General features: G+C 50.3%; 1 protein-coding gene across 1 annotated transcript; it reads left to right on the forward strand.

The window, feature by feature from the left end:
- The first annotated feature begins 2095 nt into the window (after positions 1-2095).
- On the forward strand, positions 2096-13756 carry LOC104671475 (golgin subfamily A member 6C-like). Its single transcript, XM_030930836.1, is given in 19 exon segments — positions 2096-2179; positions 3848-3967; positions 5888-5968; positions 6822-6860; positions 7126-7176; positions 7275-7356; positions 7453-7559; positions 8601-8687; positions 8795-8902; positions 9095-9182; positions 9506-9671; positions 9798-10098; positions 10375-10443; positions 11778-11853; positions 12285-12376; positions 12939-13041; positions 13125-13225; positions 13317-13470; positions 13557-13756. Coding segments are annotated over 19 exon segments (2109 nt in total).
- The last annotated feature ends 1277 nt before the right edge of the window (positions 13757-15033 follow it).

Below are 15033 nucleotides of genomic sequence, written 5' to 3' on the forward strand. Positions count from 1 at the left end.
CATTGCCCATTTTCTGTTGAAAATCATTTGTTTTTTCTCAGTAATTTTAAATATTTCTTTACTGACTAAGGATACAAACCTTTTATCTGTCATTGAAGTTACAAAAACTTTCTCCCAGTAAGTAGTTTGTCATTTTACTTGATTTCCTTTCTTCTTTTCTTCTTTCTTTCTTTTCCTTTCCTTTCCTTTGCTTTTGCTAACCAAACTCCAAAGTCATATTTCACTTAATTTTCATCCTGCCAAATTTGAAAATGTTTCAACTTAGTGATTTTAGTGTAAACAGGAGCAGGAGAGAATGTATTTAAGTCTCATTCTGTCACCTAGGCTGGAGTACAGTGCCATAATCATAGCTACTACAGCCTCAAACAGCTGAGCTCAAGCAATTTTCCCACCTCAGACTGCCAAATAGCTAGGACTACAGGTGTGTGCCACCATGCCCAGCTAATTTCTAAAATTTTTGTGGAGATGTGAATTTGCTATGCTGCCCAGGCTAGTCTTGAACTCCTGACTTCAAATAATCCTCCCACCTTGGCTTGCCAAAGTGCTGGGATTACAGGTGTGAACTACTGCTCCTGGCTGAGAGTTTAGTTTTGTTTGCTAGTGATGTTCTTGGTATCTTTTCATATTTGAGGCTTTGGTGCTAGTGCTGAAGTATTACACTCACCATCCAAGGTTTACAGGACTTTTGTTTTAATATTGAACAGATGGAACTCTAGTTCTGCATCTTTGCAGGCGTACAAAATGTGCCTACCAGGACTCTGCTTTATATCCATGGAAAGCAAGAAGTAGTACAGTAAAACTTTGCCTGGCTAGAGGCTGTGAAAGAATGGAGTATTCCAATTTCATTCTATTGACTTGGAAGTATGAAGGTGAAAAAAAATCAAAACTTATATTTCCTGTTGAATACAATTTGAAAATACAGCCAATGATTCCACTTTTCTTCTCTAGCAAGTTTGGACATTCCCATCTACTTGGCATTTTATTATAGAACTGCTAGTTTGCCTGAGACTTACATTGTGAAGATACTCTTTTAAAACTTGAGAGGTAAAAGGGTGTAAATGGTGTTGTATGAGATCAGGCTGGATGAGAACTGACATTGTAAATATACTTTTTAGACTGAATCTCTGATTGCCACTTGTTTTCTTATTTAACTCATAAAAATAAAACACATTGGATGGAGGGTGGGTGTAGGAAAGAGATTTCCACCTCACAGGTTCAAGTTATTCTCCTGCCTCGGCCTCCTGAGTAGCTGGGATTACAGGTACCCACCACCACACCTGGCTAGCTTTTGTATTTTTACTAGAGACGGGGTTACACCATGTCGGCCAGGCTGGTCTTGAACTCCTGACCTAAGGTGATCCACCGGCCTAGGCCTCCCAAAAAGTTGGGATTACAGGTATGAGCCACCGCACCCAGCCCAAAAGATTTGTGTCTTTAAAGATATTAGACATGTTTCTTGTTTTTTAAAAAAATCTTAATAATGTAGGAGAATAAAAGAAATGTTTTTCCAAAAAAGAGAAATCATTGTGATTATTTTACCTTATTGGAATGTTGGATAATATAGTCCACTTCATTAATCATCACATATGCTATGGATTTTCCATTTTTATAGGATTTGTCTCAATTGAGGTAATACTGGTAATTCTTGCACTCCATCTGGAGATGAAAAATGTAGGCGAAAATCATAGACCATGCATAGAAGCTGGATAATGAAGAGAGCTCTGGAGGAACATGTATTCACACACACACACTGACACACATATATTTAGAGTATAAACACACATATTTTTTAAAGTTTATTTTGAACGTTTTAAAGCAAAAGCCAGCCCCCCCTCCCCCGGAGTAGGCAGGCCCCGCCCCTCTCCCCAAGTGGGCGGGGACAGTAGTTACATGGGCAGCTTTCCTTGTGATGCCACAGGTTCCTCTGGATACACTGCTCCCTGGCGACGCCTCCTTTCCCTTTCATCTTTCTCATTGACCAATGGGCTTGGAGAATTAAGGCCACGCCCCCATTCCGCATTCTAGTGGGGCCCTGGTTATGCCTCCTCTGGCTCAGTCACACAGCCGCCTGGTAGGTGACTGGAGGTGTTCGCTGATGTGGCCCCTACCCTGCCTCCCTCCCCATCCCATGATGTTAGAAGAGACTCGACAGAGTCAATTGACAGCAGCCAAGAAAAAGGTAAGACACAACAGGTCATGGCCCCCCAACCTAGCCAGAGATCCCCTCCAATGAGAAGACCACTGCCAGAGTACATACCATTCCTGAGGCACCCCCTAACCCTGGCACCTCTGGGCTTCCCCCACCAAAGTCTCATCAGTCAGCCCTGATTCCTCAGCAAGCAGCCCAGCCTCTGCCCTTGCCAGTCGCCCCATGGTGACTTTTGGCAGGTGACTCCAGGGGCTCCCTGCTCCATACTCGCCCGTCACGTCCTGCTGCCCCAAGCCCAACCTCCCTGGGTTCTTTGGGCTCAGCTGTCCGAGGACCTGGGTCCCCCAGCCCCAGCCGCCCACCATCGCCAGTCATCCCCGGGTAACTTTGGGCTGGTGACTCCTGGAGTTTCCTGCTGCAGACTGTACTCTCCCCTCTGGCTGACCCAAGCCTGACCTTCCTGGGCTCTTTGGACTGGCAAGTAAAAGGACCTGGGCACCAGCCTTAAGTCCCACTCCCCCATCATGGATCAGCAACTCAGCCATTGCACTGATGTGGTTCCCCCCAACCCCAGGAGGAGTGGAATGTAGTGATGTCACAGTCCCCCTAGGAACTGTCATTACTGCTGCAAGACTGGCCTATGATCTTACAACCCAGTCCCCTAAGCATTCTCGCCCCATTTCTGGTTCCTCTGGCCACAGCACAAATTTCCAGCTGGAAGGGGAATGGGGACTATGGGACTTAGGAGCAACAGGTTTCAGGTTGCCTTACTCTCTTTGCATAGACATTGACTTTGTGAAAAGCCTACACTTCCCTGTGAGATCAGATGTTGACAGTATCTCTGGGTGGCAATGGGAGAATGGGTTTGGTTTGGTTCCCTCCCAGCCTTCTACTCTCCAGAGAGACTGTAACGTACTTTTCTGAGTTCTCCACCTCATATTCTAATTCTCCACAGTTCTGGGACCAGACTGCCCTTCAGTCAGTGGTCTCTGAAGTGAGATTTGCTTATCTTCTGTGGAATGGATCTTGGGAAACTGAACTTGACAGTTTGAATCTTCCTCATATCATCTCAACTTGGGGTACTTTGAGTGCCACAGGGTAAATGTGGGAGATCTTTCTGAAGCATCAGTTTCCCTTGATTCTCTTGAGAGAGAAAAAACGTGAATGTACTTAGGGATGACAGTCACGTACGTTTCTAAGAGTATACCGGACTTCTCTCTGAAATGAGACTTGGGTTGTCCTCTTTCTGATAAATTCCAAGATTTAACAAAAAAGCTGCCTTCTGCCATGAGGACACATGGATATAAAAGTTTGAGAGGTCCTGGTGCACTTCTTCACACTTACAGACGTGTGAGGATGTATGACTCCAAACCACACAGTGTGCAGTTCCTCCCTACTTAATGTTTAGTTTTCTACCTCTGGTTCTGATTTTGGTCTCTGGTAGCTGTTGATTCATGGCAAAACCCCAGAGCTTGGAGTCAGAAGACTGAGTTTAAGTCACATTATTGCCCACCCTCCCTTTTTTAAAGCCATAATATCCATCCCTCTCAATCAGTAAGTGATTGTGGAAACACCTTGTACAGTTGTTGGTGGCATTAAATCAGATGGTGTATAAGAGTATTTTGAAAAACTGAAAAGGGGGATGTGGCTGTAGGGGCTGGTAGTTCTCATGAGTATTACTGCTCTTCTTTCCCACAGCTGAAAGAATATCAGCAGAGGAACAGCCCTGGTCTTCCGGCAGGAGCGAAGACAAAAAAGAAGAAAACTGGCAGTAGCCCTGAGACAACCACTTCTGGTGGTTGCCACTCACCTGGGGATGTGAGTCTTGGCTGGCCAGGCTCCTGGGAACAGGGGGCCCAAGGGTGCAGTAGAGGGTCATTGTTAAGATTGCTGGGTACTGGTTAAGAATTCTGGGTTTGAATCCTGCCTCTCCATTGGCTAGGGATCTGATTTATGGCAAGTTGCTTGAGCTCTTTGGGCCTCTCTTTTCACATCTGTAAAATAGGGGTAGTGTTGTTTGATTTTCATTTCTGAAGTTTAAATGATATTCCATATTGTTGTTGTTTTTATGTTAATCCCTAGTACATGTCCTGCTGTGAACACCCAGGGTACCCAGGAAATGGTCATTGCTGTTTGATTTTCCTGATCCCCAGTCTCAAGGGGGAGCTGGGCCAATGAGTACAGCCACTTGCTATCAAGCTGTCCCTTTAGGAGTCACAGAAGGGGGCTCAGGGTGTGGTGAGGAGAGCCCCAGGCACTAGGAGTAAGAGAAGATCTAACTTGCCAACAGCTTGCTGGGTGACCACAGAAAAATCACTTCTTACCCTGGGCCTCAGTTTTCTCCATTGTAAGATGACACTGGATAAGATCACTGTCTTTCAAACTTGTTTTTCAGCTGGAGCCCCCTTAGTTCAAGTGAACCCTTACTCATGAGTCTGGTTTTTTAATAGAGGTGGACGTCTGGAGCTCTACCAGATTCATCGTCCACATCCTGGGCCTGAGGAGAGAGGTCCAGTGAGCATATTAAGAGCTGCGTTGGTCATGTGACTCCACCCTGTGACTGCGTCACTCAGGGAACATTTCCATCTATTTGTTCCTGCCCCCAGCAAGGCAGCAGGTGGCCATTTGGAAGAATGGCACAGGCCATGGTTTCAATCTCCTCTGCTCTTCCTCAGCATTTCATTTTCCTGAACCCACACCTTCCTCCTCCCCAGACTTTTTTGCTTCTCTCTAAGCCACTTCTGTCTTTTTCCCCCTGCCCTTGTTTTTCCCTTGTCCCCTCCTATAGATTCAGGACATTCTGAAGGTGCTGGTGTCCAACCTTAACCATTCCCGTGGGGTAGCGCTCCCCCATTGCACAAGTGGAAGGGGAGGCAGTGCGGAGACCCCTCTCTGGCTTGCTCTTTCCAGCTGTGCATGCCCCTGAGGCTTCTCTGGTTTGGGGGATACTTTGCCTCTGCCTTGTTTTATGTTGCTGCCATTAACCTTCATCCCGTTTATGTCTGCTTCTTCACCTGCTTGCTTGATTGGGTTTTTTTCCTTCCCCGCATCTTTTATCATCTTGGAAATGGTGAGACCTTAAAGTTTAAAAGTAACTTTGGAGTAATGGACAGAGCAGGCATGTGCGATGTGGGGATTTTTTTTTTTTTTTTTTTTTTTTTGAGACAGAGTCTCACTGTGTCACCCAGACTGGAGTGCAGTGGTGCGATCTCAGCTCACTACAACATCTGCCTCCCAGGTTTAAGTGATTCTCTTGCCTTAGCCTCCTTAGTAACCAGGATTACAGGCACCTGTCACCACGCCCGGCTAATCTTTGTATTTTTATTAGAGATGCGGTTTAACCATGTGGGCCATGCTGGTCTTGAACTCCTGACCTCCAGTGATCCACCTGCCTCAGCCTCCCAAAGTGCTGGCACTACATTCATGTGCCAGTGTGCCCAGCCCCTTTGCTGTTTTTATACTTTCTCTATATCCATAACTGTTTCCCTGTAAGTTTTTTTTTAATTTCTCTTTTTTATTACTCCTGCGTCATCTGCTACCCTGAAGGATCTGGAGGTAAGAGGCCCTGAGCCAAGGTGCAGTGACCCTGCAGGCCAGCCCTCCAACCTCCTCTCACAGTGGGAGCTGGGTGCCCCTCTGCCGGCTGAGACAGCCCACACACACCCCAGCTCTAATGATTGTTCTCTCTACCTCTTCCCACAGTCCTCCTCCAACTCCTCCTCCCTGTATGCGCCTCAGAGCCGGAACCAAGAACTGGAAGTAGCCCTGGACTCAAGCTCCACAACAATCAATCAACTCTATGAAAACATAGAATCACTGGTAAGAGTCCAGTGGGGTCCTGTGATTCCACACTGCCAATCCGGGGCTTTAGATTCTCCCTGGGGCTCTGAAGAAAGAGGCTGGGTCCCCTGGTGCCAAAGGCAAATGGGGAGCTGGAGCACCCAGGCCTCACCTGGAGGGACCCCAGAGCAAGGAGCATGCAGCATGGCTCTTCTGTCACTGCCCTCTTTGCCGACTCTCTCTTCTCCAGACACCCCTGCTCTAGTCCTTGCCACACATGCCCTGGGGTTGTCACCTCTCAGGGAAGCACTAGCCTGACCGTTTCTCAGGGACCCTGTATTTCTGTCACAACTCAGTCCCTAATTTGCTCTTTGAGTCTGCACAAGCCACCTCTCCTCCTTGCACTGGTGTTTCCGAAGGTGGTAGAGCATCAAAGGTCTCGGTTAGCTCTGAGAGTCTGAGATTTAAAGGCTCCTAGAATGTAAACCTGAGGGCCAAGGACTCCTGTCTGTCCTTTTCCATTCTATATCTGCTGTGAAGAACTGTACCTGGCTTGTAAGTGCTCAGTAAATGTTTGTTGAATAAATGCACCTTTGTCAATCACAAGCTGGCAGAAGGGTGGGCCTTTCTCAGACTCTGTCTCTAGAGGTTTATGTTACTGTCCTTTCGAGACAATCCAGATTCAGACTTTGAGTTCCGTGGCTGTGGGCAAAAACCAACAAAGACCCAAATCCTCTGTCCTTGCGAACTTGAGGAGAGTTGATCAGTTCATGTTGCCATTGGGTCTGAGAATGTTGTCTTTAAAATCCCTTCCTGGCCCCTGCCTACCACTTCCTGGGGGATAGAGTTGAGGGGGCCACCCTCAGTCACCTGAATTTGACTGTCCCCACAGAAACAACAGAAAAAAAAAGTGGAGCATCAGCTGGAAGAAGTAATGTAATTTCTTTCTTTGCTCACAGCATGACTGCTGGGTTTGGGGGGCACTCAGATGTAGAGGCACCAGTCTCATCTCGCCCACTCCCAGCCTGGGGAAGAAGGCACATCCCTCAGATTCCACCACATCCCCACAGGGTCCCTGATAACCTGGTCCCATGGGTGGGCCTGTCCTGGGGCATTGGTGGCATTCTGGGGGCATGTCTCTTGCTGTGCCATCTCTGCCTTCCCATGGTAAGAGCTCTGTCTTCCTCTTCCTATAGGAAAAGAAAGCAAACAATGAAATACACAAAGCACAAATGGAGCAGTTAGAGGTGAGTGGAGGGTGGAGTTTTCTCCTGTCCTCTGGAGAATGTTTCTTTCCTTCTCTTTCAGCACTTGCTTGGCTTTTCTCCCAAACATTCAATTTCAGACAATCGACATCCTCACGCTGGAAAAGGCAGACTTGAAGACCACCCTTTACCATACTAAACGTGCCGACAGACACTTCGAAGGTGGGAATCAGGGCACCCCATCATCCTTCAACCTGGCAGTTTGACAGGTGTTTACGGGGAGTCCTTTGGGTCCCATCTCAACCTCTGTCATTACAGAAGAGTCCAAGGATCTTGCTGGCCACCTGCAATACTCCTTACAGCGTATTCAAGAATTGGAGCGGGCTCTCTCTGCTGTGTCTACACAGCAGCAGGAAGAGGACAGGGTGAGTCCAACCAACTGCCCCATCCCCTGGCAGCCCGGCTTCCCAGACGGAGGAGAGAGTGTAAAGGTCCCTTCTGCAGGCTGCAGTGTCCTGCCCAGAAGGCAGCATGCTCATTTCTAGCTGCTTTTGTGTGTGGTTGTTAGAGACAGCCTGGGGCTGAGTCAGCTGCCTGGGTGAGTTGAGGGGCACTGTGGGGAGTGAGCACTGCACACACAGCGTGAAGGCCAAGTGCCTGCCCTGCCCTTACCTGGCTGTGGCCTTGGCCAAATCCTAGGTGGGGTATTGGGTACTTGTACTGTGAAGGTACAGAAGAGTACCTTTAGTACGTTACCATTTCTGTAGAGAGAGGAAAGGGGTGTATGTGTGTGTGTGTGTGTGTCTGTGTCTGTGTGTGTGTACATACTATGATAATATACATGAAACATGTCTGCAAGGGTTTGCAAAAAACCCAGGAGAGAGTAACAGGGTGGCTGGGAGACACTTCCATGGTGTACCTTCTGAGTTTTGGACTATGCGAATGTATCATCCTTTCAAAAAGTGAAAAGATTAATTTCCCATTCCTTTCTGTGCCCCCAGCCCCAGCAAGGAAAATGGGCTTAGAGAATCGGATAGACCTGGGTGTTCAAATCCCAGCTCTGTCTCAGTGATCTTAGGCAAGGATTTAACCTTGAACAGTCCATGTTTTTCATCTACACAAAAGAGGTTATCCTAGTAACTGTCTCACATGGTGGTTGTGAGGATTACATGGGATTGCTAGTATGGAACCTGGTGAAGCATTCCATAAAGGTTCAAACAGTGGTATTAATCACAGTAATAACAATAGCAATGTTATCTGATCTCTCTGGGCCTCTGTTAGCCAGCTGTAAGTTCGATCTCTTTCCCTGTCCCTTCCAACTTTACTGAGTTCTTTTAAAAACCAGGCCACGGGCTTGGAAATGCCTTGATCTTTACTGACCGAGTTGTATATTGAGCCTAGCCCTAGCCCTCTAAGGGGCACTGCCCGGGCTCCACAGATCAAAACTTCTCACTCTTCACATCCAGTCCTCGAGCCGCAGTGAAGCAGTCCTCCAGCGGCAGTTACAGCAGACCAGAAAGGAGCGGGCGCTGCTGAACGCACACGTGACACAGGTGAGGCTTTGCAGAGGGAGGGATGTGGAGGGAAGATGATCCCAGCTGACCAGGGGCAGGTGAGGACCAGTGACAGCCCTTCTTAACTTCTGTGCCCATGCTTGCAGGTGACAGAGTCACTTAAACAAGTCCAGCTACAGAGAGATGAATATGCTCAACATATAAAAGGAGAGAGAGCCCGGTGGCAGGAGAGGATGCGGAAAATGTCGATGGAGGTGAGACCTGACCCTTCAGCCCCACGTTAGATGGGTCATTGGATCTTTCTGGGCATCTGTAAAATGGGAAGAGTATAGCTCGAGGTGGTCATGGGTCTGGGCTTTGTGGAGGTGGGGGCAGAGAGGGAGATCGTAGCTCATCCAGCCACCAGCCCCTGTCTCCAGGGCCCTTTCCCCCTGTGCTTTGGGCAGGCTCATGCATTGAAAGAGGAGAAGAAACATCACATAGATCGGATATAGGAGCTGGAGAGGAGCTTGTCCGAACTCAAACACCAGCTTGGTAAGATGGGGCTGGTGTGACCTGGGAGCCGGACTGGCATCAGAGGGCTGTGGGGCGGCTTAGAATGCCCCAGGGAGGTGGGTGGATGGAAGTGTTTTGAGGCAGAGTCATCCAAGAGGGAGGAGTGCCCATTGTCAGCCACCCACAGTGTTCTCTATCTGACATGGCTTGGAAATTGGCTACCATTGGGTGCAAGGAATCATTAGCAGTGAGGCCAAGCTTGGGAAGCCTGAGAGGAGCTGCATCAAAAAGAGGGCTTTTTCTTTAAGGGGGGGTGGTGGGTGGGGAATCCAGAGGCCCTTATTGTCTGCTTCATTTCTCAGCTGAACCCCCATCCCCGGTGGACCCAGCAGGAACATCTGAGGTGGAACAGCTACAAGATGAGGCCAAACACCTGAGGAAGGAGGTGGAAAGTCTGGAGGGAAATCTCCAATTCCAGATGGAAAACAATCAGGCCTTGAGTCTCCTGAGCAAGGAACAAAAGGAAAGGCTCTGGGAGCAGGAGGAGAGGCTCCGGGAGCAGCAAGAGAGGCTCCGGGAGCAGGAGGAGAGGCTCCGGGAGCAGCAAGAGAGGCTCCAAGAGCAGGAGGAGAGGCTCCAAGAGCAGCAGGAGAGGCTCCAAGAGCAGGAGGAGAGCCTCCAAGAGCAGGAAGAGAGGAGGTTGCGGGAGGAGGAGAGACTATGTGAGCAAAAGGAGAGGCTTCGGGAGAAGCAGAAGAGGCTGGGGGAGCAGGGTGAGAGGCTGCGAAAGCAGGAGGACAGGCTACGAAAGCAGGAGGAGAGGCTGCGAAAGGAGGAGGAGAGACTATGGGAGAAGGAGGAGAGGCTGCAAAAGCAGGAGGAGAGGCTCCTGCTCTCCCAGAACCACAAGTTCGACAAGCAACTGGCTGAGCCACAGTGTGACTTGGAGAATCTGGTGGGTTGCCCCACCTGGGCAGCCTGCCCTCATCCCTAGCCCTCCAGGCCTTTGTTTCCCCACCTGTAAAATAAGGCAGTGTAGCCCTCACATGACACGGTACTTCTAAAGGCATCTGTGAGCCAGAGCTCATCAGGCCCTGCTCTGATGGCTGTGGGGAAGAGGGGATGATTTTTCTAACCTACCTCCACCCTTCCCAGTAACATGGGAGGCAGACACCAAGTTCTGGGGTCTCCAGCTGCAGTGGCTGGCCACTGATTGCTTCTCTCTGTCCAGAACAACAAGAACAAGAGCGCACTGCTGTTGGAGCAGCAAGTAAAGGAGCTGCAGGAGAAGCTGAGTGAGGTGAATGAGACGGTAACCTCTGCCCCATCTAAGAAGGGCTGGGAGGCAGGCACCAGCCTCTGGGGAGGGGAGGTGCCAGGCCAAAGGCAGCTCCAGCTGGGGAGCAGGGGACCCCAGCACCCTCCAGGGCAGCTCCATGACTGTTTCTTGCTTCCTGCCCTCTGACTTTTAGAGGTGGGTAGCCCTGGGCTCCTCCCAGGTCTGGACATCATCTTCCTAGCTAGAGGCATGGATTCCCCCAATCACAGGGGTGGAGACAGTGGTGTAAGAGGGTCCTTATGCTGGGCACAGTGGCTCCTGCCTGTAATCCCAGCACTTTGGGATGCTGAGGCAGGAGAATCTCTTGAGGTCAGGAGTTTGAGACCAGCCTGGCCAACATGGTGAAACCTCATCTCTACTAAAATTATAACAACAACAAAAAATTAGCCCAGCATGGTGGCACATGCCTGTAATCCCAGCTACTCAGGAGACTGAGGCATGAGAATCTCTTGAGCCTGGGAGGTGGAGGTTGCAGTGAGCTGAGATTGCACCACTGGCCTCCAGTATGGGCCACATGGTGACACTCTGTCTCAAAACAAAAGAAAAAAGCCTGCTTAGATTCAAACTGGATTCTGGCCTCGGTTCCACTGGTCACCATTCAACTACTTTTCATCTCTAAGTCTCTGTTTCTTTAACTTCAAAAGGAAGTTAGCATTTTTCTCATGGAGGTGCTGAGGATTAAATGAGAGAACACATGGAAAGCATTAGGCATGTAGCACGCTTAGCAGATGGTGGTTGGCTCCTTTTGCTTTTCCACCAGTCTGTGGTCTACAGTTTAAATGGTGGGAAGAAGGACATGAGATTTGAGGCTGGGGAAGGGGACATGGGGTTCTAGGCAAGGAGGGAAGTCTCTTAGGCCTGGAGCAAGGGGCCAGGATCCCGGGCAGGTGACAGAGTCCCACAGTGCCCTCACTACCCTATTAATGGGCCCAGAATCTGGAAGCCAACCACCACATGCCCTCATGCCCAGGGTCTTCCTGCAGATGGAGCTGAAGAGCCAAGAGTCTCAGAGTCTGCAGCAGCAGCAGTGAGACTAGTACCTGGGTCACCTGCAGCAGTACGTGGTCACCTATCAGCAGCTGACCTCTGAGAAGGAGGTGCCGCACAGGCAGTTACTGCTGCAGACCCAGCTCGTGGACCAGCTGCAGCAGCAGGAAGCTCAGGGCAAAGCGGTGGCTGAGATGGCCTGCCAAAAGTTGCAGGAGACCCAGGAGAGGGAGTCGCTGAGGACAGGGCCCCGAGGGGGACGACCTGGCAACCTCTGTGCCTTCTCAGTCTGTTTTCCATTCCCTTAGGAGTGCCTAGAAGCTGCCAGCCAGCAGAACCAACAGCTAGAGACCCAGTTCAGTCTCATGGCTCTCCCTGAACAAGGTACAGGAGACTACTCAGAGGAAGAGGAGAGAGCCCCAGGAGGAAGTGGGGACTGTTAGCAGCATAGGATTGAGGGGTTGGAAGAGACCTTTAGAACAGCAGGTTGTTATGCCAACTGGGTGTCTGCACTAAGTTCGGCATCAATATGGTGACCTCCCGGGAGCAGGGGGCCACCAGGTTGCCTAAGGATGAGTGAACTGGCCCAGATCAGAAGGGGAGCAGGTCAGAACTCCCGCACCAACTGGTAGTATGACTGTGCCTGGGCAGTATACAAGATCTTGGATCTTAATAGGAAAAATAAAGAACAGCAGCTCATTCCCTTCTCGGGAGGGGCTGTCTCAGGGTTATACAGTGAGGGTGGGGACAGAGGTGGGCCCACAGTACTTCCCTTATTGGGTTTTCTGAGGACCCCTCTGGCCACCTCCCCACAGGAGATGGAGGAGGACATCTGGACACTGAGGAGGAGGGGGTGCCTCGGCCTATGCCGAGCATCCCAGAGGACCTGGAGAGCCAGGAAACCACGGTGAGTCTGACTTTCCCTGCCCCCGCTTTGCCGCCTTCCTCTGTGGTCCCTCCCAGACCCCCTTATGCTCTTGGTTTCCCCACCTTCTGATTTCTCTGGACCTTCACCCCTTCCGGGAGCCAGTGGTCAGACACCACTTCACCTGTGACCAACAGGTGCACTCTCTGAGGCCCCAAGGGAAGGGGCTGTGCTCCACCTCCCTGCCCCATTTGTTCTGTGTATGCCCCTACAAGAATACTCACCTCTTGCCTTCAAGTGGCATTTTTCAACTCCACTGGAGCCAGTTTCCAGGAGAAGCAGGCACGACCATGTGGGCAATGGAAGGTGTGAAGGCTGTGCTGCCTGCACCTGGCTCACCTGGTGGCCTCAGCCTGGAAGGAGCCAGAGGCAGAGGCCCCAGCCCCAGGGACTGGGGGTGAGTTTGTGTGTGGGGAGAGCTACCGGGCCCTGAAGGAGGCCATGGAGAAGGTGAAGGTGAGTGAGTCCTGGCATGGGCCAAGAAAAGTGGGGGCGGGGCAGGACAGGTCACTTCCGTGATGTGACCAAATTATTTTGGCTCCAGAGCAGCTTTATGGACCTCTCGAAGGAGAAGGTGGATGGGAAGCAGCAGGTGGAGAATCTAGAGCTTGGATTGAGCCAGCTCTCTGGAGCGACAGATGGCATGAGTAAGCAGGAGGCCAGGGCACGGGCACGGGGAGCTGCAGGGCCTTCAGAGGGGCTCCAGTGTCTGAGCCATGTCCTCTCACAGGAGAGCACATCACGGTATATGAGAGCCAGGGGGCAGGGCCAAACACGCGGCACCAAGAGGAGGAAGCCAGCAGGCTGGCCCAGAACAAGGAGGAGATGAAGGTAGAGGGTGTGCAACATCTCTCCGTGGGTGGGGGTGAGGGTGGCGGCTGGCGCCGGCTCAGGCGTGGCAACTGAGCACCCCTCCCTTCAGGTGAAGCTGCTGGAGCTGCAAGATATGGTGTTGCCGGTTGTGGACGACCACGAGGGGCATGACAAATTCCTCCCTGCTGCCCAGAACCCTGTTGATCAGCCCGCTCCAGGGGCCCCAGCCCCCCAGGAACTTGCGGCTGCCGAGGAGCAGGGTGGTGAGTAGAGCCCTCAGGCGGGGTGGGCAGGCCAGAGCAGGGGAGGCTCGCAGTGTACTCAGACCACTGCCTTCCTCTCTCCGAAGATTTTCATGACAGCGTGGAGCCTGCACCGGGAGAGGCCAGGGAGGGTTCTCTCCGTGACAACCCCACTGCACAGAAGATCCTGCAGCTGCTTCCTGTAATGCAGGACACCCAGGAGCACCCAGGCTTGGCCACCAAACCCTGCGTGCCATTCTTTTACCAGGCAGCCAAGAACAGAGAGATAAACATCATCATCATCTGAGGGTTGATCAAGAAATTTAAAAACAACAACAACAAGTTATGGGGTTAATCCCCTACACAATTCATCTACTTCATTGGAATGTTAGAGCCCCTCGTGTTTATTTATGTTTCTAATTTACAGTTTAAATTTCTTTGTGAAAAGTAAGGGAGAGTGGGTCTTTTTCTGATGTTCACTCTGGCATCCTTTAGCATTTTGGTTTTTAATTTGATAATTGTAGGTCATTAGCTCGCATATCGAGTTTGCCCTTAGATGGTGGGAGTTCAAACACACAAAGACCCACTATTTGCACAAAACTATTCTTGATGGTTTGGAATAGGCTGCCATGCTTTTTAAATGTTATTGCAGCATGTATATTCATTACAGAACTCAGATAAAATCTGCTTATGTCCTGCTAAGATGTTTGATTGAATCCTAATCACAGTGAGCACTTCATTAGCTCAATATGTGGTTTCCAGCCTGCCCAGCTCTCCTACATAGAGCCCAGAGCCAGCAGTGTAGGCTTCCTGGAGACACAGGCACTCCTGCGGGCTGGGGAGCATGAGCAGGGGTCCCTTTGGGGAGGTGGAAGAGGCTGCGGTCAGTGGAGGCCATAATGAGCTTCGGCAGAAAAGGCATGATGATCGGGGGACCTGAGACCTGACAGAGCCTGGACTGAGGACATTGTGGCCACCTCCTCCAGGTGCCACTCAGGTGGTGGAAGCTGAGCTAGTGCTGGGCCCCCTGGTCCTGAGTGAGGCCTCACCAGTCTTGGAAGCTGTACCCAACGTAGCTTCATGTAAGGGCACATCTAAGCACTTTTTTTTTGAGATGGGGTCTTGCTCTGTCTCTAGGCTGCAATTGGGTGGCAGGATCACAGCTCACTGCAGCCTCAAACTCCTGGGTTCAAGTGATCCTCCACCTCAGCCTCACAAAGTATAGTAATTATAGGCCTGAGCTATGGAGCCCATTTTAAATCTTAATAAATATCTGCTCCTGGTCTGCTTCCCTGGCTGACACACTTGCTGGCATCTTGCACCTAGACAGACATGTTTCTGGACTTGGTTCCATTTGTTCTGACGGGCTCCTCTCTCTCAATGACCACATGTTACAGTATGTGGCTATTCTTACACATTTCCGTATAGACCTGAGGATTAGTATATTAATGTCAAAGTTCTACTGGTTTTCGAGGCTGGGTGAAATGTTTGGGTTAATTTAGTTGTGGGCATCTTGACAATACAGGCTTTCCCTCCGGGAATGGTGATTCTGGGACGCAGGTTTTGCACATTCTGGTTTATTGC

The sequence above is a fragment of the Rhinopithecus roxellana genome, chromosome 5 (genome assembly GCF_007565055.1).
Source record: "Rhinopithecus roxellana isolate Shanxi Qingling chromosome 5, ASM756505v1, whole genome shotgun sequence".
NCBI classification, from domain to species: domain Eukaryota; kingdom Metazoa; phylum Chordata; class Mammalia; order Primates; family Cercopithecidae; genus Rhinopithecus; species Rhinopithecus roxellana.